The 27,081-nt window shown below is 41.5% G+C and overlaps 1 protein-coding gene across 4 annotated transcripts in view; it reads left to right on the forward strand.

The window, feature by feature from the left end:
* Positions 1–9,350: 9,350 nt before the first annotated feature.
* The window catches only part of OSBPL1A (oxysterol binding protein like 1A), a 77,030-nt gene continuing 59,299 nt past the window's right edge, over positions 9,351–27,081 (forward strand). The window contains exons 1-7 of one of the 4 annotated variants that reach the window (XM_072852612.1): positions 9,351–9,508; positions 10,341–10,434; positions 15,042–15,164; positions 19,873–19,958; positions 21,916–21,990; positions 23,109–23,220; positions 24,372–24,457. In XM_072852612.1, the coding sequence (XP_072708713.1) occupies positions 15,044–15,164; positions 19,873–19,958; positions 21,916–21,990; positions 23,109–23,220; positions 24,372–24,457 (480 nt within the window). In that variant the 5' untranslated portion in view covers positions 9,351–9,508; positions 10,341–10,434; positions 15,042–15,043. The other 3 variants (XM_072852613.1, XM_072852614.1, XM_072852615.1) reach the window with 3 other exon arrangements.

The raw sequence follows: 27,081 nt of genomic DNA on the forward strand, positions 1-27,081 counted from the left end.
TGTGTGCGCATGCGCCGAAGGGGGATTTTGCGCAGTAGTGGCGGTGAAGCTGCCTGCCCTTCCCGCCGCCAGCACCCCTGCCTCGCCGACGGGCGGGCGCATGCGCAGTGCTTCTCAGTGGGGCGCTGGTGCTAAGCCGCTGTCAGGGCTCGGCTGAGTCGCTGTCCGTGTCGGTCGCTGCGGGGCCGGGGCTGGCCCGTCCCGGTGTGGCCGTGCGGTTGCTGTTGCGTCCCGGAGCCCGGATCCCAACTGGCGAGAGGATCGAAAGGGCAGAGACGGCTGCACGGGGGGACTCGCAGATTCCTAACGGGAGAGCCGGGCTTTGCTCACCCGCCCTCAGGGCAGGGCAGCGCCGGGACCCCTCCTGCCCTGCGGGCCTGGCCAGGCCCGGTAGCGTCCGGCCCGAGGCCGAGTTGGCGAAGCGTCCACGTATCAGCTACTTCTGTGTGAGGCACTGCCATGGGCCTCCCTGCCCTGCCCCTTAGCTCTGGTTCTGTCAGCAGTGGCTGTGCTTACCCTGTGCGTCTCAGCACCCGCTGCCTTCCCTTCCTGTGGCCCATCTTTCTTATGTACAAACAGTGTACCTCAGAGCAGGACTATCCCACGGCCCAAACAGATCTTCAGACACCAAACCATAGCTACATCCGAGCTTCACTCCCAATTAACTATTTGAGCAGTCGCTCTTTCTGCTCTTTTCATCCCGGGTGCGCTGCAATGCTGTTCCCCTGAACCATTCTTGGCGTGTTTCTGAAAGAATGAGTGATCCTGAGTGATCTCTTTGTTTCCAGGTTAGGTTTAATTGCTGCCCCAAGTAAAGGAAACTCAACATATTCCTACAGCAAGTAACCCCAAATAACCAGGTCAAGATGTAGCATTAATTAATCATTACAAAATCTACTTCTGTCATGTATTGCCACAGAATCAAGATTACACTTGTCAGGTGGTACTTTCCCCTTACTCATGACATCCTATTTTAAAAATAAAGTGTATAAGCAGTTACATTTCAATGATGATTTTACAGATACAGTCATTTTTACCTTGCAGTTATGTCACTCAAAATGAGCAATTGGCATTCTTATAACTACATAATTTCCTCTAAAAGGATTGAAGAAAAATCATTAAGTGTTCCATGCAGTTTTAATTACAGTTACAGAAATGCAGTTCACTTATTTAACATTGACAAGTTTTATGTATCTCTTTTAAAGACAGCACTGATCAGTAAAGATCTCTTTTTGCTTGAGTGCAAAGTATGGGTGTCACCTTTTTTTGCAGTTTGCAGTTCATATGTTTTCTTCCAATATGTTTTTATACTGACTTAGTTGTGAAGAATTCAAGGCAAGCTTTGTTTCCCCCTTTCTCAAAAGCTGGGATAATCTGCACCTGCTCTGGAGAACAGGAGTAGAGTTAAGAATTATTTTGACAAACAGGGGACATGTTCTAAAAACAAAAAGCGGTGGCAACAAAAAACACAGGATGCAACTGAGTAGAGACAAACCCAGCACTGTATTATCAACTGCATACATTCGGGGTGGAGAACTACTGGTTACACAGCAGTTCCACAGACATGATTTGGGAGTTACAGTGAATCCCAAGCTAAGCATTCTCCAACAGTGCTGTGCTTTTGCTTAAAGGAGAACCATCATGCCAGGATGTCCAAACACATGTGAGGTAATGTAAGACACATGAGATAATCCTGCTTTGTATGGGACCACTAAAGCCCTAGCTGGAATTCTGTGTCCAATTTTAGACACTTCGAGAAGGATGTGCACTAACTAAAGTCTGGATTAAAGCAATTAAATCAATCACAAATCTAGAAAGCCTGACATCTGAAAAAGACTGGAGAGGAGGAGTTTGTTAGTTTAAGGAGAAGTCTGAGAGAGGTAAGCATCCTTAATATGCTACAGAGTGCTGCAGAGAAGAGACTACATTTTTCTCCCTCTCAGATGTAGAAAGGATGTGAAGTACAAAGATTTAATTTTGATGTTTGAGAGATTCAAATCAGATGCTACAGAGAATTCATCAACAAGTCATCCTGAATGAAGAGGGGTGGTGGTGTGATCATCATCCTTTATTTACAGACTGGCTGTTGAAAAGATGGGCACAATACAATATGCTGATGAAGCAACATGTTACCTTACATTACAGGAAGGATGATTCAGACAATTATGAGGAAAAGCTAAGCACTGAGGAGTTTATTGAGCCATCCTCACTGGAAGCTCTAAGAAAGGTTAGGCCTGGACAAAGTTAATCTTGTCTTGGGGCAGGAAAATGGGATAGATTGCTGTGAAAGCAGTAATTCCTAGGATGCTTATGTGAATGTATTCTTGGGCTTGTAATTCTATTGGAAATTAGATTGCCACTATTAACTACGACCTTAACTTGAGGGCAAAAAAAGAGAGAGATGGTAAAGAAGGCAAAATTTGGTTCCACATTTAGACCTAGATTCAAGAAAATACTTAGTTTTCATACTCCTATTTTGGCTCCTAAATTTTAATTAATTGGAATTTGGAAGTATTTAAGAACATGCATATTTTTACATGCATATCAGAACTTTATGAACAATGCTATTGGTGCTATCTGAGCCCAAAATCTTAAACCCCACGTTCAGATTACAGGGGTGGAAGTTTGAAAAAAAACTTTTTGCTTAGTTTAGCCAATCTATAGTAATTTAAAAAATAAAATAGACCTCTATCCTGATGTTGTTTGAGTACCAATATAGCTAAATATATAACTTTCCATTTGTGAGATTATAAATACTAAAGATTGTTCCATATTTGATAAATGGAAAGGTAATTTTTGCCAAGATCAGTGAGGCTTCTTTGTCTTCGGTGTCATGGACAGAGTTGCTTTAATTATTTTTGAAACAATAATAAAAAGAATATACCCGGTCTCAGAACATGGCAAAAATGCACATTTTATCAGGCAAAGTCACATATTCCACTTAATTTTAAAAGAGAGAGAGAGAGGGCTTTTTTAAACAATTGCCTTCTGACCAAAACATAACAGAAAGCTTTAATCTACAAGGACGTAGAAAAGATGGTGTTGCATCTGTTTGTCCTAATACTAAATTGCCCTATAAATTTAAAGAGAAGGCTATGACACTACAAGACATTTTTAAACTTTCTCTATATAATGCTTGCGCTTTATAAGTTGCTAGTTTTGACTTAGCTAAACAAACGAGTTTACATGACTATACACATTATTTGTTGTTAAATAACATAAAGTTGTTATTGACATTTTTTATGACTGTTGTTGTCTATAATCCATATAAAAACATTGATATGAAGGAGTTTAGCAACCTACCATCGGGCTATGAAGAAACTGTACCAGATAAAAAGACACAAAGAATAAATCACAAAAACTGATTGGACTGTAGACATCTCTGACAGATTTCTGAGGACTCTGTCATTTCCTTTCATTGTCAGTTGTATTTGTGGTAAGTCTTATTATATTGAAATGGAGACAAATGTGGTTAATGAATCTCCAACATGTTTATGTATACTAAATTAATAACAGACTAACTGAATTGATATGGTGCTCAGGACTATTTAACAGCTAATTACTTTCTTTGTCTGTCTGAAATAAACATTCTGTTAAAGCAGGATGTGAAATACATAGCCACAGCTTTCAAACGAGGGATAACAGCATAGTAGAGTTGACTGAAATATTTGGGGTCTTCTTTCAGTACATCACCAAACCTCACTGTTCTTTATGGTGAGGCATCTCCCAAACTGATACTCTTCACAGCAATGCATGAACTTTGATATTTAAAATGGTTACTAAATCTAACCTTTGGTCCATCAGTTCTGTCTTTGTGAACTACAGATAGCAAATGAAAACATTTAAAGCTCAAATCAAATCAATTAAGCAAAATAAGACCCTGAAGGTCATGAAGTGGCCCAAATTACTACAGGGAATTAAAATTCTTTGTTCTGTCTTGTCAGGGCAAGATAACACATGGGGTAATTACTGATGCCTTTCTGGAACCAGCATCTAATGCTAGAGCACAAAAATCTTAAACCAGATACAAATAATATTCATGTAGCTAAGGAAGTAATATTTACACAGAAAGCATAAGTAAGAATAATGTTATTTAAGTGTACTGCATGCAAAAGCTATCAACAATTTTGAAAGAAAAAAAAATATCAGAATGCTTTTTTATTTTATGAAATACTGCTTACATTCTACTACCAAATCTGACCAGAGGAGGGAGGTAAATAGCCACATTTTTATGTTACTATAAAGAAAAGGGAACTAGCTGAAACATAGTAATTCTCCCTGTGTATATAACTTCAGCTCACCTGAGCTTTATTTGTTGCAAAGTCTTTTATGTTCGCTAGTCGTTTTTTAACTTCATGATCCAAATCTTATAAATTTTAGATTTGCATAATACACCAAGGTGCTACATAAAAGATGTCAGGAAGACAGAGGAAAACAGTATAGAGTTTGACAGCACAAAGTAAAGGCTGATTAGGAATAAAATGCCATAATTGATATGAATGAAGAATTCTGATTTGTAAGAATCACATGTAAAGCATACATCATGAAATCTTAACTCCTCTAGAGCTGATGGGCTTTTGACTATTAACTTTGATGGGGCCACAGTATGTAAACACAGGAGGATAAATCAGGATTGAATCACAAATAAGTGAAAAATATAGAACTAAGAAATTTATAAGAATTAAAACACTGGAGTAAAATATCGATAACCCTGCTTGATTTTGCATACAATGGCTTAAGCAGCACAGTGTATTTGCAACTTCTCCTTTATTAAAAAAACGGAAGATTAAGAACGAATTAGGACAATGTCATGTCATGTACTACTAATTAATGCCCTTAGTTCTGATTCTGTTTTTAAGCAGGATTTTCTTCTACTGAGGCTGTGCCAGTACTATAGCTTTCTCTTAATAGCTCAACAAGAGCATTTTGCTATAGTAACTTACCAACAAAACACAAAATTTTCTCTAATGTTCCAATTCCACTCTACATCCAATATAAATCTCAATCTGGGCCATCCAATAAGGAGCATATATACATTCAAGGACAAAGTAGTTCAGCTGATTTCAGTTTCACAATGATGTGTTTTGCTAGATTGCGGTCTAAACTGACATAAATTAGCCATAAAGTTCGTAGTTATAAGCTCTCCACATGCAGCTAATTTATTATTTTGGAACTAAAACCAAACCAAACTGATTCAATCGTAAGAACAAAAAAGTGCATTAAACAAGCCTAAATTTTGATCTAAGACTACATGTCTGGTAAGACTAAGAAGTACATCTACAGGTGACTCACACCTTGGTTAAGAACGTTTCTTCTCTTTTAGCCACAACCCAGTTGTGTGCTGGCTATAGCAGTGTACAGTTGTCTTCTGTAAAGCTAGAGAAATCCGAAAGCTTTTCTACGAAGTAATAACTGCTAGCAGGTTTTAGGAGCCTCCTGGCAGAAGAAGATCAGTGAATTCTCACATTTTCTCCTGCTATACCTGCATTCAGATAAAAAGGGCATGTTAAAATTAACTCTTCTTTATTATATGATTTTTTTTTTCTGCTGGAGGATACCTCCAGAAACTGCCTGAGCTTGCTTCAGTGCTACTTTGAGCAGCAAAAAGCATTCCTAATCTCAGCAGTTAATCCAGCTCACACCATCTACAAATTAACCACATTACATGGTTGCTTCCTGCAAATTATGAGATAAATATCAGGAACAGACTCGCATCTGTAAAAATTCCTCTTGCAGGCAGTTCAGAACAACGTGAAAATTTGCTTCCACCACTCACTGGAAGTTGCTTTTGGTAATCCAGGGAGAAGATCCACAGGAATCATGTCTGAGAGTGTCAGCACATTAGTTAATTCTCCTTGTGCCTGTCTTCTGCCAGCCTGGTGAGTAAAATCAGTATGGAAATACGGCAATCAGTATGGAAATACGGAAATACGGAAATACGGCAATTGCTGAACTGCTTTCCAGACAGAGTTGAGGAGTAACTTTCTCAAGAAGTGCACCAGGGCTGCATGCAAGCTATTAGGGAACAAATTTTTAATTTCTGTCCAATGACTGTTGGTCAATTAATGAACATTCAGTCATTAAACATTTTATTGCATGAAAACACACATGCAACCTGTCATGTATCATTTATTACTTCACTAAGCATTTCCATGTGTACGCTCCCTTGCTAAGTGGTATATCTCAAATTTGACCTCTAGTCTGAAAAGGAAGAAAACAAAAAGTGTCAGTGCAATAAAGAGTGATGTTTCATTGGGAGGGGGTTGATAGCAATATAAATGCCCAGTAATTCTTGTCCCTTTACAAGTTTGAAATGTTTTCCAAAAGTTCTTCTTTAGTTCAGCCCTGGATAAACCACTAGCAACCTAGCTCAACTGTGCAGAGGCAGAAAGGGGCGTAGGGAGGTGCTGCTTGTCTTCTCTCAGCTGCTAATGGTACCTTGCAAAATGAGAAATGATTGGCATCTTGGCTTGCATAGTTGCTAATGATGACACCAACCACAATAGTGTCGTTATTTTTTTTCAAGTAATGGCAATGAAGAATGGTATTCTTTCAAAATTTCCAGCTGAAATACTTCTAGTCATAGGGTTTGGTTGCCTGCAGCAATTAATTCAACTAGTTGATTATGCACTACACCCAGCAGAAGCTCCCTCCCTAAATAAGTTTCTCCTCAGGAAGTGCTGTGGCCTCATAGCCTCGAATTCTGCGGTCAGGTTGTTCCATCGCCCCATCCCAGAATACAAGATGATGTAAAATATACTATGCTGTGAAAATCAGTGACAAAACAGTTCAGTGACTTCTGTGCGACGCTGTTTGCCAGTGCATTGGGCCCTAACGTGGGAAGCATTTCATGCTTTCTGCATCGCTAATATCAGCAGGTTATCTAAAAAAAGGAAAGACATGAAAAAAAAAGAAAAAACATGCTCAAAACAGAAAGAACTCTTGATATCAGCAACACCGTTTTTCTTATTTCCGCACTTCGAAGTCCAAAACGCGCTATGTTATTACTCTGGGATGTGCAAGGAGGCAAAACATTGGTGAAAAATAGACCCTCCTCGAAGACGCTGGAAGCAGAGGGAGTGTAGTGATCCTGACCAGGAGACCACTGTACATCCAGGAGTCAGTGATCCACAGTACAGTTAACCTGAACAGGCGCACTTCTGTGCTGTGCTGCCTTCAGGCCAGTGATGCGGCACACAAATACCTTGGCTGCAGGATAAACTCCACCAGCTCCTTGTCACAGAGGAGCCTGCGGGCAGCTCCTGCTCGGTGCAGGCGATTACACCACCTGCGTGGCCTTGCCTTTATCTAGAAGTGCAGCAAGAAGTTCTCACATGAACATCCTTTATGAATAGCTGTTTTCTTGTAAGAAAATTAAAATAACTCAAGTGACCAAGGAGGAGCTTCCCTCCACAGATGGGATCTGTGCAGTGTGCTGTGGGAGAAGTCCATCCAGGGTCAGTCCAATGCTGCAGGAACATGGGGTTCACAGCATCTGAAGGGACATAAGATTTACTTGCTATCTGTATTTCTCTTCTCTGTTCTGTCTTTTTAAAACAGTAATTTTATTAAGCCATTTGTTGTCAGGCCTTTCTTACTGAGATTCAGAGAAAAACCCTGCACCGTCCCTCTCAATTCTTTGCCCCTACTCCCTGGTGCAGAACAGGGAGCTACAATATAACTAACTAGCTGAAGGGTAAAGCTCTGTGCTGTAAACTCTGTGCTGCATTGCAATCAGTTATAGAGTAGATGGATGCTGATACTTTCATTTTATTACAAAAAATATAATGAATATGAGGAAATAATATAAATATTTATATATAGTATTTGTGTATGTGAAATAGAATACAAAATAGGAAAAGTGAGGGATGCTTGATTTTATTGTGAGGTTGCTTGGAGCAGTTAGGGCATTGCAAAAGATGCCTCAAAGCCAGAAGCAAGAGAAAGAAATAAAGGGAAAGAAGCTTGTACAGGCTGACAGCAGTGGCTGAGAGCATAAGAAAAGATAGGAATGTGGGCATGAAACAGCTAGTGCTCTGAAGTAAGGACAGCAACTTGAAGACCTGCTCCTAAGGAAGGAAAGTCAATGTGATCCTTCACTGAAGCCTCTCGGATGTCATACAGTTACTGCTGAAGCACCCCTGGAAGCAGGTCTCTTAACCAAGATAAACTAATATAAAGTAATGAAAAGCAGAAGTCCAAACCTGGGAAATTTGTGTCATTTCTGCAGGTGTGGAACTGTTCCTTTTCTTCTTTTGGTACTTCATTCTTAAAACATTAAAAATATATGCAGCTACAGACAATACAGAAAAACGAAGCATGCCTCATTACTTATGTCTCAAGAGTTTCACAAGAATCGCTCAGGTTTAAACTTGCCCACTTTTGGAACAGAAGTTTCATCCCAATCTTTCGAGATAGTTTCTCATAGCACCAGTGGCTCCTGCCCTGCCTTTTTCAGTGCTCGTTCTGCATGTGACACAGACTCAGTCATGCCTCAACACCACAAAGCTTCCCTGCTTCCTTAATACATTCCTGGAGGATTTCAAAGGCGCTGTGGGAGCTTTCAAAATGCAAAACCCCTCTCAGGTGCTAACGGCAGAAAAACGAGGTGCCGGCTATTGGCTTCAGGTGAAAGGCATCATGGAGAATAAATAAGGGCAGGATGAACAGATGGGAAGGAGCAGTGGACCAAAGGGCCTTGAACCAAGGGAGTACTTCACTTTTTGTCCTCAGTAGTACCAAAACTCTCTGCTCTTTTAGGTTGCTTTTGGGCATGCTGCTCTTAGGAGCAGTGCATGTACGCACAATTTCCTCTTACTTGCACCACATTTGTGTAGGAGACTGAAGCGATTTCCCCTTTTCCCCCTCCGGGCATACATCATTCTTGTACTCTGATGCTCCTCTTTTGAGGCCGTTTTGTCTAAGCCCTCTACATCTCTGTGAATGCCTGTCAGTGTCTTCACGTTCCCGCCGCCTGTCCCGTCCCCCTTTCGTAGCTCCCCTCAGCAGAGGCACGGGCTGGGGGGCTCTCGGGGCAGAGGGGAGCAGCTCGGGTTGCAGCGGCGAGCACGCCCAAGCGAGAACAGGGCAGTATCTGTCGGGTGGCAAGGGCGTCACCGTCCCTCCCCGGGAAGGGCGGCCGCCGCCGGCTGCGTTCGCTGCGGGCTCGTTCCTCTCAGAACACGGACGTGCACAGGTCCCGCGGCGGGGCCCTGCTTCGCCCCACCCGGCTCTTCGGGCAGGCTGCGGCAAGCCCTGGACCCCCGGGACAGGCCCCACGCGTGCACAACGACCCCGCCGCCTACTCCCACCCCCCCCACCCGGCGCTGCGGGGGGGCGGGGCCGTGGCATGGGGGGCGGAGCTCTGCCCCGCCGGGAGCCCGCGCCGTCCGCCCTACGCGGCGGGGGGAGAGCGGCCCGCGCTGCCGAGGCGCCGCCGCCGGTCACGTGCGGGCCCAGTGCGTATAACACAGCGGGGGGGCAGCGGCGGCAGGAGCTGCGCGGAGCGGTGAGGCGAGGCTGGCGGCGGGTCAGCCCACTCGCCGCGGGCGTATTTTCTTCCGCGGCGCGCAGGGGGGACACGGGAACGGGAGGAGACGCGCCCTCCCGCTGCGGCGTTTGCTTTGTTGCTGCCGTTGTTATGTCTCTTTGCCGTCCCTTCTCCCCGGGCTGCTCCCGAGCCGGCGCTTCCCGCCCGTGCCCGCGGGGCGGGGAGGGGGCGCCAAGTTCCGCCGGAGCCGGCAGCGAGGGGCGCGGCGCGGTTGCCAGGCCGAGGAGGCCTGCGCCGCTGGCGCTGCGTGAGGGGGTGCGTGACCCCGCCGGGCCGCCCGCCCCGGAGGACCCCGGTTCGCTGGCCGCCTCAGGCGCCACATCTCTTCTGCGGCCGCCGGGAGCGTGTTTGGGGGTGGGATGGGGATGTCGCTGCTTCCCCCCCTCAGAGCCTCTCACAGCGTGACGCGGCGAGCCGTCCGCCGTGCGGGGGGGCGGCCCAAAGTAAGGCTGGGCTCGAGGCTGAGGAGCCGAAGCAGAGGCAGCCTTAGTAGCCGGGGGTGGGGAGGCTCTGGCCCTCGCGAAGCGGTGTGAGCGCCCGCTGTGGTGCGCGGGTGGCCCTTCCTCCTCCTCCTCCTTCTCCTCCTCCTCCCTCTTCCTCTCCCTGCAACTGCCCCGTAGCCGCCGCGAAGCTGCGGGCGGGTGGCCGCTGCCTGCAGGCGCGGTGGTCCGCGCCCTGGGTCTGAGCGCACCTTTCCCCGTAGGCAAGAAGTGCAGTTGTTGTGACGCATGAGCTTGTCACCTTAAAAAGTGATTAATTACTGGTACTGAAACGAACTGCTCGATTTCAGACGCACGTAGAGAGCTCCAGCGGTTCTGTTGAAGTTTTTTCTTGCTTGGAACTGTGCTTGCCTGCTGATCCGGTGGGATCTCGCGCTAGCTGTGGTAAGCTTATTCAGAGCTCCTGGGCTGAAAGAAAGTCTTTGATGTGACAGAACTAAACTATGTGCAGAAAACAGCCAGGAGATGCCTAAGAACGAGGATTAGTGTAAATAGCTATTGCCTTGGCAATGGTATTGAGCAGATATTGTGTTATTGCATCTGTGCTAATTGCTACTGAGCAGGCAGTAGCTTTATTTTAGATAGGTGGTGCTTTCACATGAAGTACCATGAGACTGTGTCATAGAAGCATGTTCAGCTTCTAACTTCTAGAACCCTTTAACTGAGGATTAAAATAACTACTTTTAGATAACATCACTCGTGCTTCTAGTACTGCAACTCTTTCTTCTTGGAACAGCTCCTGTCAGTGCAGTGTGTTGTGTGGGTTTGTAGACAGGTTCTGTCTGTTTGTGCGGTTTGGTGCATTTTGTCCTCCTCCTTTACAAGCATCACTTCATAATGTATGCTTGCTGGGACATGTAAGACGTCTTTCTAAGCAAGTATCATCCTTTCCTACAGAAATCTAGTTTTCATTGCTAGAGGGAGATCTCTTGAAATCCTAGCCAGTGCTGTGCTTTTTACCAACCTTACTGTTTGTCAAAGCTTCCTACGCAACCAGTAGCTGCTGACTTAGAGCCTTAATGTTAAATTGGACAGTGCCAGTACTGCTTGTCAAGCTGCAGCAGAGTGAAAACCAGCCGTGTTCTGGTTAGTGTGTGTCATTGCTGTTCTGGGCTGCGTATGTGGCAGGAGGCCTCAGCAGGAGAAGGAATCAAAGCAAAAGCAAGTGGGTCTTATCAGTAGTGCTGACCCGTGGTCAGGGATGGCACTTTAGGTGTTTGCAGACCGCTTTATGAGAAAAGCAGCTTTTTTTGCTTGGACTCTCTCCTAGCAGCTGGGTAAAGTTGGTAGTCTCTATATCGGTAGTTAGGTGGCCTTTCATGGTTAAAGTATTCTGCAAAACTTCCTTAAGCAGGTGTGCAGGCAGAATGGTAACCTGGGCTCTCTACTCTGTGTTGGAAACAAACCCTGTGTGAAGACAGATGCTGTAATAGCGTGAGAAGATCACTCTGGCATAGGTCTCACAGAAGAAGATAAAAGGGGAGCATCTCAATGCTATTCTTTATACCTTCTTAAAGGATAAGATTCAATTAGCAGTCAAGTACTGCTCTGGTAGTCCTAATGAATTCAACAGAAGTGCCTTGCAGTCCCATCTCAGCTGTATAGGAGGCACAAAATACTATTCTTGCGTTGTTTTCTCATGGTGTACCAGTGACTGTAGAGACTACCATACAAGCCTTTCAACAGCACAAGGCATAAAGATGAGCTATGAAAGGCAGTTTAACCTGTACCAGCTGATTAACGGAATAAAGTAGTGATGGCAACACAACTGACTGAACAGATGTCAGCTCTCTTAAGTGGCTAGTAGCTTTGCGTATAGGCAGCACAATTCATATGGATTAACCTGTTAGTAGTATCTTATGGCTATTAAATCCAAACTAAACTATTAAATTTCTCCCTCAGTGCCAATGGTCTGGCTCGGTACTTCAAAACCAGTGGGGGGGATTTTGGAGCTGTCTTGGTGGTGGGTCATGTGACTAAACTCCCATCTGTAGGAGGATGCAGGTGTACGAAGTACGGTTGTAAGCGCATAGTGTTGGAGTGCCCATGTATTGATTTCTTTCCATACTCTAAACTTGTCATTCAAACTTCCTTTGGTGGTTGCTCATCTCCATTATATAGCAAATTCTGTTGCTTAAAACAGGATTTTCAAGAGTATGCTAAGTTCTGTTAAGAGTCCCTTTGCTGCCAGCTTAATTTAGGCACTTCATTTAGCTTGTTAGCTAAAACTTTAGGTTCTGTATCACTTGTCTGATGAGTAACTGCACACAGATTCACTTTCCAGCCCCAAATGTAGGAACATTTTCATGCGAATGATCCTTCTAACTATGACTAATAGCCAGACTGTCATTCTTCTGCATCATTGCATGCTTCAAGCTTACAAAGTGTATTTGAAATTGGAGGCTTGGCCTAAACAGCAGAGTCTTTGGGGACTAAACCAGTGAAGCAGACAGACCTTTCTTAGCCATGTTACTGTGCATGTCACTCTACTTGCTGTAAGAGTATAAACAAATTGGTGATTTTAACCTAATGACTATTTGGGGGGAGAAAAATTGTGCAAGTAATTTTACACAGTGATTCAGCTTTCCGTGTATCTTAAGCTGTTTAAGATTCTGCTCATGTACATAACTGGCCTTGCTGCATACTACAGTTGTGCATTTGGATCAGCTTCTTGGTTCCCTTCCCAAGCAGCCTTTTCTTCCTTCTCATCAATATCAAATGGAAACTGCAGGTTCTGAATGTGTTGAAAGTGCAATGCTATTCATACCTGCTGTGTATGTGGGATGTTCACAAATGATACGGGGTAATGAGAGCAGTGTGTTTCTCTCGTCTGAGACATTTGAGAGATCACTAAAGAAATATTGTGTGGGAGGGGGTGAAAATGAAGGATGAACTTTGCTGGGTTTTTTTCTTATCCTTCATGGGTATGCCAGCAAAATGAGCTCTAACTATCCTCTTAGCTTTTGTCTGTATGATTCTCAGTGCTGCATTCTGTATCCCCCTGAAACAGTATCACTTGGCTTCAGAGAAAGTATTGCAGACTGATAATACGTTAACATACTTGATTTTGATCTTTCTCTAGACGTTGTTAGAACTGATTCACTGAGGAAAATTATATGTGCCCCAGTAACAACAAACTGTGGTGTGTTGCCTCAGACAAGTGGGTAGACTCCTGTTTAAAGGAGAAGGTAGCTTCAGGGCTCGAAGGATTGCTAGAAGGACTAGTACTGTTTTGTTTTTTTTCTAGTAGAACTGAAAAGCAGGCACAAACAAGAGTATTGTCTAACCACTGCTGGAGAAGGCATTTGTATCCTGTGTCTGTGGTAGATTGCAGGTGACTGATCCAGTCTGTTCTTCTGAAACATGCTAAAAAGGGCTTGCTTAGTCTCCCTGTCAAATTCTTTGAAAATGGATTCCCTCTTTCCCTTTGCTGATTGAGCAAAAGGTAGGGGAAAACTCTCTTCTCTGTATTGTTAGTGCTTTGGCAGTCTGTCCTGTTCTAGTCTTCTGTCTCAGTCTTGAATATTACAAGATCTGTCACTGTTGCAGGCTTTTTGTGGCTTACCCAGTGTTCTCACTGTCTCTCTTCTTGCTGAGTGGCTTATGTTACAGGAGTTGAAGAGCTCCCTGCATCTATTTTATTTTAGCTATGAGTGTGTGTGGTGCAATCAAGCTGCTTGTCCAGTGCAGCAGAATGTAAACAGTTTGTGGGACCAATCAAAACCTCTGCTAGTATAGGAAAGCTAACTATGTGTGGCCCGTAATGTTCTTGGCAATCATTAACTGACTTTAGACATCTAGATTCTGCAGGATCTGGTAAACCTAGTGTGTCAGGTGAAGATGCTAGACTGGAGACACTAAATTGGGGCAACCTCTTCTTTTACTATTGTTTTTAGCAGCAATAAATTGTGTATTACAGCATAGTCTTTTGAGGCTGCTTTTAAAATCGCTTCTTGACCATCTTAAAAGCAGTATATTTAAATGGGACATTAAAGTTGGGTTTTGCCTCTGCTGAGCTGTGCTGCATCTGGGTCTAATTGTTGTGATAGCATTAAAAAAAACCAAAACAAAACAACTTCAGATTGTGATTCTGTCAGTGTGAAAAGATTGGTCAAGACATCACTTAATAACTGTATTCAGTGAGAGACCTGGTAAGTAGCAGTATCAATTGCCCAAAGGTCTCAGGCTCACTGTCTAGTAGATAACTGTAAAAATAGCAATGGTAATAGGTTTTGTTTTCTCCATTCTTTGAAAGGTGTAAATGCACCTTTTTCAAAAGCAGTGGTAAGATGAGAATTGGCTAGCTATGTTTTACAGTCGCATGTTAACTTCTTTATATTGTACTATTGTGCTTAAAGATAAGGTCAAATCTACAAAGTTGTTTGAGTATTTGATTCCCCTTCAAGTCAAGGTTGGAGGGGGTCAGGTATCTGAGTTCAAGAGCTGATCTTATCAGTCACTGATGGCTATCTGGAGACCTCCGTGTGAAGATGGATTCTGTTCCCCAGGGCTGGCAGTCAAAATAAGTCTCAGTTAATTCTGAAGAAATACTTGGGCTAAAAGGCATATATTGTTGGTTTTTTTTTTTTTCTTATTGCCTCTGGAAACCTTAAGGGGTAAAGGTAAAAACCTTATGAGGAAAAAAAGTACATGCTTACTGGTTATGCTTGTGGCAAAGCTTGCCTCGTTTATGGCATACAGTTCCAACTCTAAAGCCACACTTAGAACCTAGAAAACAGAGAAGCAAGAAAACATGGGTATTTTGTTATTTAACTGCTTTGTTTGTATGAGGAATTTTAATGCCTCTTAGTGGCATGTTTGGGTGCTGGATAGTTGAAAACAGCTTGCACATTAAATGTGTTCCACATAGGAAATAATTCTGTCTTATACCAGTGTTAATATTAAGTAAGGGAGAAAAGTAACAAAATATTAAGCCGTAACTTATAGCAGCATAAGAGATTGCAAAATTGATTCTTTCATATCTTTATTAGAGATGAGTACTGAAGCAGAACAGCAGCTTCTCCATGATGCTAGAAATGGAAATGCTGAAGAAGTTAAACAGCTGTTGGATACCATGAACAAAGGAGAAATAAGCTTTGATATCAACTGTAAAGGTTAGTAGCCTTCCTCAAATGTTTGTAATTTCACTGTTGAAGCCACAGGTAGTGAAACTGTTACTGATAGTATAACCTTGCATTCTTTGGAGTGCTCAATAGAGTAATAAAAACCACTTATACAACTGCTTTTACTGTGTGACTCTTAAGGCCATACTTGCATAGGGGAGAGATCATAAAAGCAGACTACAGATAATTCTAATGTACAGAAAACCTCAGAGTAATTCACAGAAGCTAGAAATGTCAACAAGAGAAAGAATCAGTACCTCTTTCTCCCTGTGTTCATGCTTATGCCAACTTTGGAGCTTTATAATATTAAACAAAACAGGCCATGGGGCCGGGGATGGTTCAAGGAGGTAAAAAGTCTCCAACAAGGCAGCAGAGAAGATTTGGTAGTTTATTTGTGCTCTGCTAGGTATGCGTTTTCTTTTCTTTTTTCTTTTTTTTTTTAGGCCTATGTTTTGTTACTGTGTAGTAGGAGCAGCTACGTCTCTTGCCACTTGCAGGAATGGTTGGAACAAATACATACTTTTTACTATTAGCAGGATACTAGGTTAGTTGGGAAAAGAAAGTAAAACTGCCAGTCATCTGTGTCTGGGTCTTTGGCCAACATTAAAGTTTTGCACATGCATAGCTAACATAGTTACGGCTAAGCAACTTGCTGAGCATTAAAACTTCAAACTGGGTCTGGATTTGCAACCTTGTTAGCAGTGACAGACTGCCCTATTTCTTTATTCATTTAGTAGCTTTCTGTTTCTGTTTGTTTATATGAATGTGTTTCTGGATGCTTCAAAAAAGTGGATGTGTATCCCACTCTTTCTACATGGGCTGGTATTTCTTTGTTCAGCATTTAACTGTTAAGTAGCACTGAGAAGATAATGCCGCAAAGGGAGAGGGGAGAGAGCAACTATGCTTCCTCTCAGCCCCAACAGAGGGAACACCTTGCCCTAAGTGCAGGGAAGCCTGTTATCTGAACAAGCTCTATCCCTTTCCCAACTCTAGTTCTTAATCATCACTTTACTCATCCTTTTGTTTGACTACTCAGCCATGTCTGTGTTTTCCCAATAGTTAATATGCTCACCTCCAAAAAACAAGTTGTAAAACCCAAATCCTTAATACTTCATCTTCAGGGAGCTAGTTCATAATTTAAAGGGGAAATAGACAGAGGTTGATGGAGCTAGAGCCCTCCACCCTCACAAGTATGTCCTTTGCAAATATTTGACATTGTGTGTAGTGCATAAACAGCTGGAATAAAAATACCTTTAGATTCATGCAACAGTACCCATAAATAAGTTGCTGAAGTCTCTTGTGCTTAGAAGAGGTTTCAAGCTTCAGATGTGTTCTTAAATGTAGTCTGAAGTTAAGAAAGCATAATGAAATGGCATAATCTGGAGTCCTGTATTATATCAAGAAAACTGGTCTCTGGTCAGCGTTCCTGCTGAAAGTCAGGTGTTAGTATTGTGAAAGTTTGCAGCTAGGTAGAAGAGACTCAGCTAATGAAGGGAAATATAGATGGTGCTTAGCTGTTTATCTTCCAATTTAGCAACACATGGCCAGCCAGATGATAATATGCTTGCTAATGGGAAATCTAGGAGACTAGAGGGAATGTGCTGGTGGGTAGTTTAGGTTAAACAAAATAATTCTGACTATGGAATCTATACACAGTGAAATCTGTTCTCTAGGTTCTGGTTCTTCTAAATGTTAGAGGACACAGAAATATAACTAAATTGTTCTCTGGAGGAACTGTTCTGGTTGTATGAAACTTCAGAGTTAAATCTCTGTTCTTCCACAGTCACTCTTCAGAGACTGATTGTTTCAGTCACTCTGCACCTGTAGAGTATGCCATTGGAAATTGTCTAAGACAAATTCAGGCCAGCCAGCCTCTGCAGTATAACTACCCCTGCCATTCTGCTTCCTCACTAGCAAAACCACTATGTCTTGCTACAAATCCTGATCTGTTGGGTACTACCAAATAATAATTTCACAACCACATGATGATGATCTAAAATACAGGCTGTAGACAGTAACTGACTCTTTGCAGCCTTCAATCTTCCTTCTCTTCCCTACAGCCTCTTGTCCTTCAGTCATTACCTTCTGGATAATCAGATATCCCTAGAAGGTCAGGGTATGGGGAATGTCTTCAATGCTGCAGCAGTTCCTTCAGGACTTGCATCTGATGTGGCAATGACACTTGGCTTGGAATAAAATACTGTTGGAGCAGAGGGGGACTGTACTGGAGGTAGTGTAAACTTTCCCCAGAGGATGCTTTGGGAGACATAAATCCAATGCATTAATGTGCCTGGGTGTCAAAGCCTACCTTCAACATCTTGTAAAACCTGCCTTGTCTTTCAAAGGGTGAGCTTGTGTCTGAGGCTGTGCTCTAGATTCACAAGTGTGAAGTCTGACAAGAGTGATCCCAAACATCCTGATTTCAGCCAAAATTAAGGAAGAGAAAATAAATCCAGGCTTTTCCTACTTTTTCTGTTGTGACTGGATTCTAGCCAGTCAACACTTGCAGATAAGCAAGACTTGCTTGATGGGAATCCAGCCAAATGGTGTGAACTTCCATTTCCAGTTTTCTCAGTTCATTGGTTTCAAAAGAAGGTATCCACATTAAAACAGGACTAAACCTGGGTTTCATCCAAAACGATCGTATTTTCTAACGCTTTGTTAGCTTATTCACCTTAAATACGAGAAAATAGAATATCTGGGACTTTGCAAAGTAAGGAAACTGTAAAATAAGGTCAATGATCAACAGTGTGTTATGCTAAAATATACATTTGAATGACTGCACAGTAGCCGGGCAGACCACAACCTGGAGATGACTACCTAGTGTGTCTCCATTCTCTACACAAATGGTGACACTTGAGACTTACAGCTAACTGGCATCAAAGCAAAGAACTGGGTGGGAGGGCTAGGAGAATTTTTTTTGTTGTGTTGATTCTACTTTCTTATCCTTGCATTCTCCTCAGTGTAGTGATATCCTGGTTTAAACTAATAATAAAAAAAAGTGCAAGCACTTGTGGTCACTTGAAGAGAAGTAACAAACACCTCAAGAGCTTGATAAGTAACTGGTTGGCTAATATCAGAAATGGCAACATTCAGAGTGGATGCAGAACAAGGGCCTCTGGTACTTTATTCAGTAAGAACTACAAATCTGGCCAGGTTCCTGATTTTTTTCATGACCTAATTCCTTAGCAGCAGTACAGTCTTGTCAGTGCTGTAACTAATGACTGTCTTGAGCTAATTGTATGAATTCAGTGCAACTTGGACCTCTTTTGTGTTCTTTGAAAGAACCTTCTTCCCTACCAGACTGAGGGATGAATGATGTCCCGTTTAGTACGTTGTCCAGCATACGTAGCCCCAGACTTAGTGATCCACACAGTATGTATCTTCTGTGGTACTTTAGCCCATCAGTCACATAGGGCAGGAGTTCTGTTGTAGGCCAGACTGGGATGAGGGGAAGATACTAAATCTAGGGTTGGAACAACAGCAGGAATTGAGAAGAAAAAGAATGAAATAACAGAACAACTAGCCAACAGTGGGCAGAAATGTTAGCTGGAAACAGTTACAAGAAATGGGAAAATATTTTGGCTGTGAACAACATTCTAATGTTAATTTGTAATGTGAGAGCAGAGAGAATGATGAACTTGCATGACCCGCAGTCTCTTTTTTTCCCCTTGTGCTACTGGTTTGTCCCCTCAGGGCTAATGTAATGTTGTGCATGTTCCAGACCTCAGTGCTTGAGGATGCATGAAAAGGGAAAATTTAATGGTGGTAGTAACTTCAAAACTGTTTCTAATTACTCATTTTCATTTTGCTTCCAAATACAAAATGATAGCTTTTAGGTGGCACTTGGAATCCTGTGGGTCTGTTGCTCAGTAAAAACAAAGCACAGATCAACTTTTCTTAGTACAATTGAGTGTAGCAATTGAAAACTAACATGAGTTGTTAAATTAGTAATCTCTAACACTCTAATATCTTGCTTTTAAATAAGTGATTGAGGGAAAGTTCTTGAATTTCATTCATAGAGCCAGTCCTCCAGGACATGCTTTAAATGGTCTTTAAAGCATAAATGGTAGTTTCCTTTGCATGGTCACTTCTGTGCTTGCTTCCTACTTACGCTTATTGTTCCTGCAGAGGCTTGCAGCTGTAGATGGTACACGAGTTCTGCAGTGCACAAAGATTTTAAATCATGATACTTAGTAAGGCTATCTTTATTAAAATTGAGTACAAGCACAAGACAACAAAAAACCCTAACATTAGGTCATCCCACCTGTTTTGGTTTGAATCATCTGTTTGGAAAGAGGTAGATGTCCTACCTCTCATTTGTGTGCAGGATATAAAATCAGATAAACCAAACTGGTTTTTGATAAACAAGAGAAATGTGTACTTTCATAGTGAATGAAAGTAACTGAAGCTTCTTCCTACTGTTGAAGAACAAGGTATTACATGAAAAAAATTTTTATTCTCTATCAGATTACATTACTTTCTCCTTTCAGAAAGATTTTGTAGGTTTGACGCTAATGTTCTTAGACTGCATCCTGATTTAGTAGTTCAGATGATGTGAATAGTATTGATGCTTCCAGCCTCCTTGCTCCTCTGTTACTGTGAAGAATGATCATCCATGCCAACCTCCAAGCATGTGACAAGATTTTTTTTTTTGTACTGTGTGACCAAAACTTAATTTACCTGTTTTGTCTTTTAGGCAGAAGTAAATCTAATATGGGTTGGACACCTCTTCACCTTGCATGCTACTTTGGACATGCTGTTGTGGTAGAGGATTTGCTGAAGGTATATTTCTATTTGTCTCTGTCTAAGGCAGAAAATGCTTTGTTATGCTAGAAGCAGTTAGTATTTATTCAGGTTTTTGTGACGGAAGAAAGGCAGCTTTGTAGAGAGGTGGAATTTATCTGCATGTAACATACAGTTAACTAAGCTGATTGTTAAAACTAAGGAAAGAAATAGGTGTGGTATTAAGATCAGCCCAGTTTATAAGGACCCAAAATAGTGACACTGGAAGTCTATACCATAGTATACAGCTGTTACTCTGAACAGTGTTTACAGCTATCAGTACTTAACTTTCTCACGAAGTATGTGTGTTTGTCTGTGTAACCATCTGAATATAAGAATTAAAGACGTATAGTATATAGGTATGCACTTGTGAAAGCTTCAGCCCTTTTCAGGCTTAGTGGTAAGCCAGCATCTGATGCTAGTAATGCAAATGTTTCAAGGGCCTGATCAAGCTTACTGTAGTACATAAAGTGTGTAACTTGTATGTGTTTCTTTCCAGGCACAGGCTAATGTGGCTTGACTCATTATTCTTTCTAACATATTTGAAGTAATTAACCTGTGTGGTCAAAGCTGACCTATTTGTATCTTCATAGCCATATCTGCACTGCATTTGCAGTTGTTTCTGGCTGAGTTTATTTTTTTTTACCCTCAGCTCTCAGGGTAGCTTCAACCAACCTCAACTGTATTATACCCTATTCCTGTTTGAAAGATTTTGCTGTAGATGCCAGGACCACGCTAAACAGCCTCAAATACAAAGGTAGCTAACCTAAACTTGAATTCCATTCAGAGTAAAGGCTACCAGCCATAATTGTGACTAAGGCAGGAAACAAAGTTGGGATTTCTTTGAGAAGTTCTTCTCTAGCCTACACACCTACTCAGTAGATAATGCTGTTCTCAAGCATTAAGTTGGAAGAGTATGTGTAACTTCGTGCTTTCTTCTTTGCTGCTAGGGCTCTTGAAAGGGTATTATTTAAAGAATGAGTGGAATAACAAAGGAGGCTGTGCACTTCTGAAAGCTAGGCATATATAGGTGTCTCTGTGTACTTGTGCCTAGATTTTGCGCTCAAAGAGTGAGTGAATGAGGTATTATCAGAAATAGAGCTCTAGAACTAGTCAGGTTCATCAGTTAAGTTTAGGCAGGTAGCAGTGATCTGGCTAAATTATGTGATGTAAATATATGTGATAGTTATGTATGTCCTGCCCTCTTTCTGACTTTTTGAGAGGTTAGGTAAAGTGATGTACAAGGGTAGGATTTCTTGGTTTCATGGAACAATGCCTGTGCAAGCAGTCTTCCTTTCAGAGAAAAGGTATGGGATGGAGAAAGTGTGTGACAAGAGGAAGGGAGATTCAGGACAAAGACTGTAGAAAAGAAAAGGGAGGAGAAAGGTTAAGTTTCAGATGGTACCATCTTAATGCTGACATGGAAGTTTTCACTTCAAGTGAAAGAGCAGCAATAGGTGCTTAGAGAATGCCACTTGTTAAATGAGGAGCACCAGGAGGCTGGTGCTACTGTGTGTACATCTGTAATATATGTGTATGCATGTTATCCAGTACCATTGCAGTTCTTTCAGTAAGTTGTTTGTTTTTTTGCGTTGTTTTTCTTTTTTCCGCAACACCTACCCCCCCCCAGCAAAAATAGCCAAAAACCCCAAAACCAACAATACCCCCATCCCCTGTGTTAAACTTATTTTCTATATACCTTCTTCTCAAAAGTCAGAGGGATGCCTGGAAAAAATGCAGGAGGCTTTTCCTTTTTGAAGCAGTTTATACAGTGCTGGTTATGAATCTTACATATGTACTTTGTCTTCGTTTCCAGGATGGCTGTGTTACAGTTCTGATCTGATCTGCCACGAGGCCTATATTAGTGTCCTGTCCTCCCCCTTCCCCCAGTCAAAGGGAATAGCTATGTAGTTCTTTTTGGAAGGACATTCAGATGTGTTTTCGTCTTGCTGTTTAGGCTGGTGCAGATGTGAATGTGCTGAATGACATGGGGGACACTCCCCTCCATCGTGCAGCTTTCACAGGACGTAAGGTAAAGTATGCTTTTTTAAGCTTCAATCATAGAATTATTAAGGAAATACTAGCAATAAGATCACTTCAAAAAGATGTTTTTACAGTGTCTAAAAATGAGTTCTTGTCTGTTTCGGTACAAAAGAAATAGGCATATTGCCTAGCTGGTACAACTCTGTCCAAAACAAAAACATGGTACAAATACCTTTTCTTGAAGACAGAAGACGACTAGTCCATGGTTTTCCTTAGTATACTTTGTTGTATCTTTTTTTTGCTTTTTATTGGCAAAGATTTTGCTGGTACACCGAAAAAATAGTAGCTGTCTTCCACTGTAGCACTGTGCATCAGTTGTGTAACTAACTGATGTTGCTTCTGTTCGGCTTCGTGTCAGAGAAAATGCCGAAGCATAGCACTCCCTCTAGCTGCAGGTGCGAATTACCATGTGGAAACCAGTGTAAAGATCTCCCATCTACTGCTAAAGTACAACAGATTAATTTGCATTTGTGCCTGGTATGTTTGACACAGTAAAAGGAGTAGAGATTGTTCCTAACTAACAGCATATTTACATAGAGAGAAACCATGTTGTTTTAATCTTAGTGGCTTCTGGAGGGGAAAACCTATAAATTAGGTCACACTGGTCCATTTGATGTCTGGAAGTGCTGTTTCTTCATAGAAAACTAGAACTAAAGAGCTTTTTATAGGCCTGTAATGTGAGACTAGTTTGTTTGTTCCCCACGTGCCACTATCATTCCCAAACTAGTGCTACGTCTATGGATAACTTCTTGGCCCTTCTGAAGGAGGGACTATTTAGTCTGTTATCAAAAGAGCCAACTGTACTATTTTTATCTGTCAAATTCAGCATTTGTACTGGGTACATCAGCTTTTAAATGCTAGTGGGTCTGTTCAGCCATAACTAATCTCCTGTTAGTTCCTTCAGCCTGACTGATGCGAGAGAGAAGGTTGCAGTTAGTCCCACTCTCCAATCTCTCTAAACATCCCTTCCTGTTTTCAGAAGTCAGCAGTGGTGAGAAGCCATTATACAGCTCATCTTACAGGATGTCGATAGCTGGAAAGCCTGATTGTGGCCTTCCCATATCTTCCCAGGGATAGATAAGCAGTGTTTTTCAAATTGTTTTCCAGGAGGTGGTGATGTTACTCTTGCAGCATAATGCTGACACTTCTATTGTTAATGGGAGCGGAGAGACTGCAAAAGAAGTTACTCATGATAAAGACATAAGGAATATGTTGGAAGGTAACTTCAGTAGATCATAGCCTGTTTTGTTTTTTTTTTTCACATTTGTACATTCTAAAAGCCAGTTTTCTCTTGCAAGTTACAGAAGCTCAATTGAATTTTCTCTTTAAATTCAGTCTAATGCCCAAATTGAAGGAAAAAAGTTACAGTTTTTGGTTCCTGTCTGCAGTACTGACAGTTGTTTTTTTTCCCACAATATGTCTGCAAGTGACTTGGAGAGTTAAGTATCATGAATGCCAATAGCATTATTCAAGTAACTATTTCAATCCTGTTGGGGTAGTCCTTGCTACAGCTCTGAATGGTACATGGCAGTCAAAGCCTTAGCTCACTGGAAGAGGAAAAACTCAAGTCAAGAATAGTAAGTGACTTTGTGTCAACAAAATCATTAAAGAGCAAAATTCTGAACAGTTTGAAAAGGTGATCGATTTTTGTATCAAGTTTAGAACTTGCTATTGCAGTCCTACAGGTTATGTCAAAAGGGGAAAAAAAAATTAAAAACCATTCTCGTCATTTCCTGCATTGCCTCACAGGTGTTGAAAGTGAGGGAGATGATGTCCAAATACTTACTTAGGCTCACTGCTTATAGTTTTGGAGAGTTCAAGAACTGTGTTGCTTCCTGGTATTATTCTGCGATGCCCCTAAATACTGCTGAAGCTCTGTGTCCAATACCATAGACTGTATATGTGAAAAGTGATCTATCCTGATTCTACATGCAAGTGCACAGATAACAGTCTTTTCACTGCTCATCTGCTGGACTGTTAGAGAAGAATAAAATTTCTGTAGGATGATAGGAAAAGTAGAAGAGAAACTGAAAAGAACACAGGGAAGATCTGATGGGGGTGTCATGTAGTTCCCCTGTTTTCCCTTTTACTAGGGAGTGGGGTTGGGTTTTAAGTGTTTAAAAAATAATGATAACATATATGTGTATACACACTCGCGCATCTTGTCAAATATTACATGGTTTTGAACATATTTTTGCTCTGACACAGACTTTTCTGAATAAACATTCCATTTATACCTGTCCCAAATAAATAATACTGGAAACTCTTGTTTCTCTAGGCTTGTTTTGATATAGTTTCTTGAATGCTGTACTTTATATGTACTTGCTACTTTATTGAGACTGACCTTAAATTTGGGGTTTTTTTAAATAGCCGTGGAAAGGACACAAGAAAGGAAACTGGAAGAAGAACTCTTAGGAGCAGCAAGAGAGGGGGAAACAGGGAAACTGACTGCCTTGGTAAGAATGCAAGTGCTTGTAATACTTTTGTGTCAAGTGGTTGGAGCCATAATGCTAACGTAACAACATGTGACATCAGGCCTTGCATTTCAAAGTGCTGTGACTTCAGAATATTAGTGCTGTGCACTGTGTTATGTTGGTAAGGTGCTGAACCCTCAAGGGTTTTCCAGCCTCCTTGTTGGAGTCTGCAAAACAATGGTTTTCAGCTTCTTTAATGTTTTTAAATACTCTTCAGTTAGTAGTAAATAGCAGTGTAATGGTTCTAGATCTATTGACATAAGCTTGTTATGTTTTTGTGGCTACCTTAATGTCATGCGTGCTTACGTTCTCACCACAGTATCGCCAATTTTAAATCCTGAAAGTAAGCTTTTGTCGTTACCTTGCGTTGCAGCTGAAGTCTTTGTAGTTTTTAATGGACAGTCATCTGCATAACACAATTTCATGCTGAGCAGGACTTGAAAACAGTGTATGTGTACACATGCTCTCGTAGTAATTCAAGCTGAAGAATACCATGGTAAGGCTATAGGAGAAGCAAATCACAGAAGAATTGAGAGTGGAGGGCACCTGGTTTTATATCTTTGGTCATCCTTGTAATTTTTACTTGTACTTTTTGTACTGTCCTCTCTGAAATGGAGAGAGTACCAGAGTTCTACACCATACTTAAGATGTGGAAGACTAGTGCATTAATATGCTGGTGTGATTGTATTAATTGTAATTAATAAGCTGGCATAAGTGATCTGTTCTTGAGTCTGGTGATTCCTAACACTTGTTGCATTTGATGTTGCATGCCTGCTGACTAAACCTTAAACTGATGCAGAAAAAATTAGAAAAAGGTGACTCCTCATAGAAACCTGTCATTAAAGAACTTTGTGCTTTCTCTCATGTGGCATGTAACCATGCATGCACATGTAACTCTTCCTGTAAACATTTTTCATTTGAGTGATTTTTTTTTTTATTTAGTATCATTGAGCTCTGTATATGTGAGGACAGCTATATGTTGACCTCTAAGACTTTTCAAAGTAGTTACCACTTTTTTTGACCCTGAGGCAATTTTTAAGTCAAGTCGTAACAGGTTTTTCCTGGAGTCCTTTGGTGAGTACTTGGACCTGTGGCCATTGAAGTACCATTTTAAAACTCCTGCTGACTCTTGAGGAAGTCCAAAGAACTTTCTCCACTTACAGTTCTGTGGTGTAAACCTCCTTGACTTTCCTACTCTTAGGTTAATACCTCTTTGGAGAATTTGTGTAGCTCTTCTGAACTGCCCTTTATCTTGAGAATTCCTTGCACTTTGCCTATTGATGTTCAGGCCTTTCTGCTCCTACTGTGTCTTTTTTAATTAGCAGACTATTATGTTTATGAAACTTCTTTAGTTGCTGAAGTCTACTTTTTTGTGAGACCTAACACACAAGAATTTTTTCTCTACTGCCCTCCTTCTGGAACAGAGTGCCACTCACTTGAAAGATACCCTTTTATTGTTAATTCTCCTTTATCTTGATTAGTTTTACCAAAAAAGACTGTACTGCATATTCTACCACCATTGTCTGGAAGAGATAATTTAATGGTGCTGTTTCTCTAAACCTTCTAATTTGACTTCAGACCATTCTTTCTCCTTTTCCTGCATGCGCCTTAACTTTATAACTGCTCCTTCTATTGAAGTTACTTGAAGTCCAATGGTAATGGTGGCTTTTGTGTGCTTCTCTTCTGTCAGGATTCTCACTAGATCACAATATGTTTTGCTGGTAAAACCTACACCTTCAGTAGCTGAATCTTAACCCAGGCTTTTTAGGCTACTTGAGGCAAAACCGGTGTGTTCTTCCTGTGAGTTCTCAAAAATATACTGTGTATTTACTGAAATAACTGGAGAGCTTTTTATCTCAGTGAGTCTAGGCATGAAACTTTCTTCAAAATACTGCCTTGTAACAAGGTGTGAGCTGCTGAAAGCACAGGCATGCAGCTTAAAAGGTGTGGAGGCAAGGAGCCAGGAGAGGTGGAGATAAGGCAGATGTAAAACACCTGGTTGGAAAGAGCTAAAACCTAGGAATGCTCAGGAACTCAGGTATTTATGACCTCAGTATTAATGAGGTTATACTTCCATAAGCTGTCTTTTTTGACTTGTGTTCTCTTTTCACTTGAACTGTAAATAACAGCTGTAGCAGTTTATCCTTTATAGGACTATTTCTGAAGCACATTTAAGGTGGTTACTGTTGATGCTATCTTAAATTGCTGCCATGGGAATTCTGTTATTATGGAGTAATTTCTCTAAGATAGCATATGGATAATTCGGAAGGCTTAAACTGAGTTTCTCTAAAATTGTTGTCATGCACTTGTGACTCTAGTCTCCTAAGACTGCTTAATAGTAACTTAGCCTTTCTATTAAGGCAGTCCCATTTGGCTTGGAAGCTTAACTGTAATGGCTGACATTGCATAGAACGGTTTGGGTTGGAAGGGACCTTTAAAGATCTTCTAGTCCACCTCCCATGTACACATGCAATAGCCACATATTTGAGTAGAAGTGTAGTGGTATTTTAGGGTGGTTAGTAGTGTTATGCTTAATGACTGTTCTCTTTGATCAGGTCAGTTTCTCAAAACATTTATATTATGTCCAAGTAAAACTCACATTTTTT

The sequence above is a fragment of the Ciconia boyciana genome, chromosome 2, assembly GCF_034638445.1.
Source record: "Ciconia boyciana chromosome 2, ASM3463844v1, whole genome shotgun sequence".
Lineage (NCBI taxonomy): Eukaryota > Metazoa > Chordata > Aves > Ciconiiformes > Ciconiidae > Ciconia > Ciconia boyciana.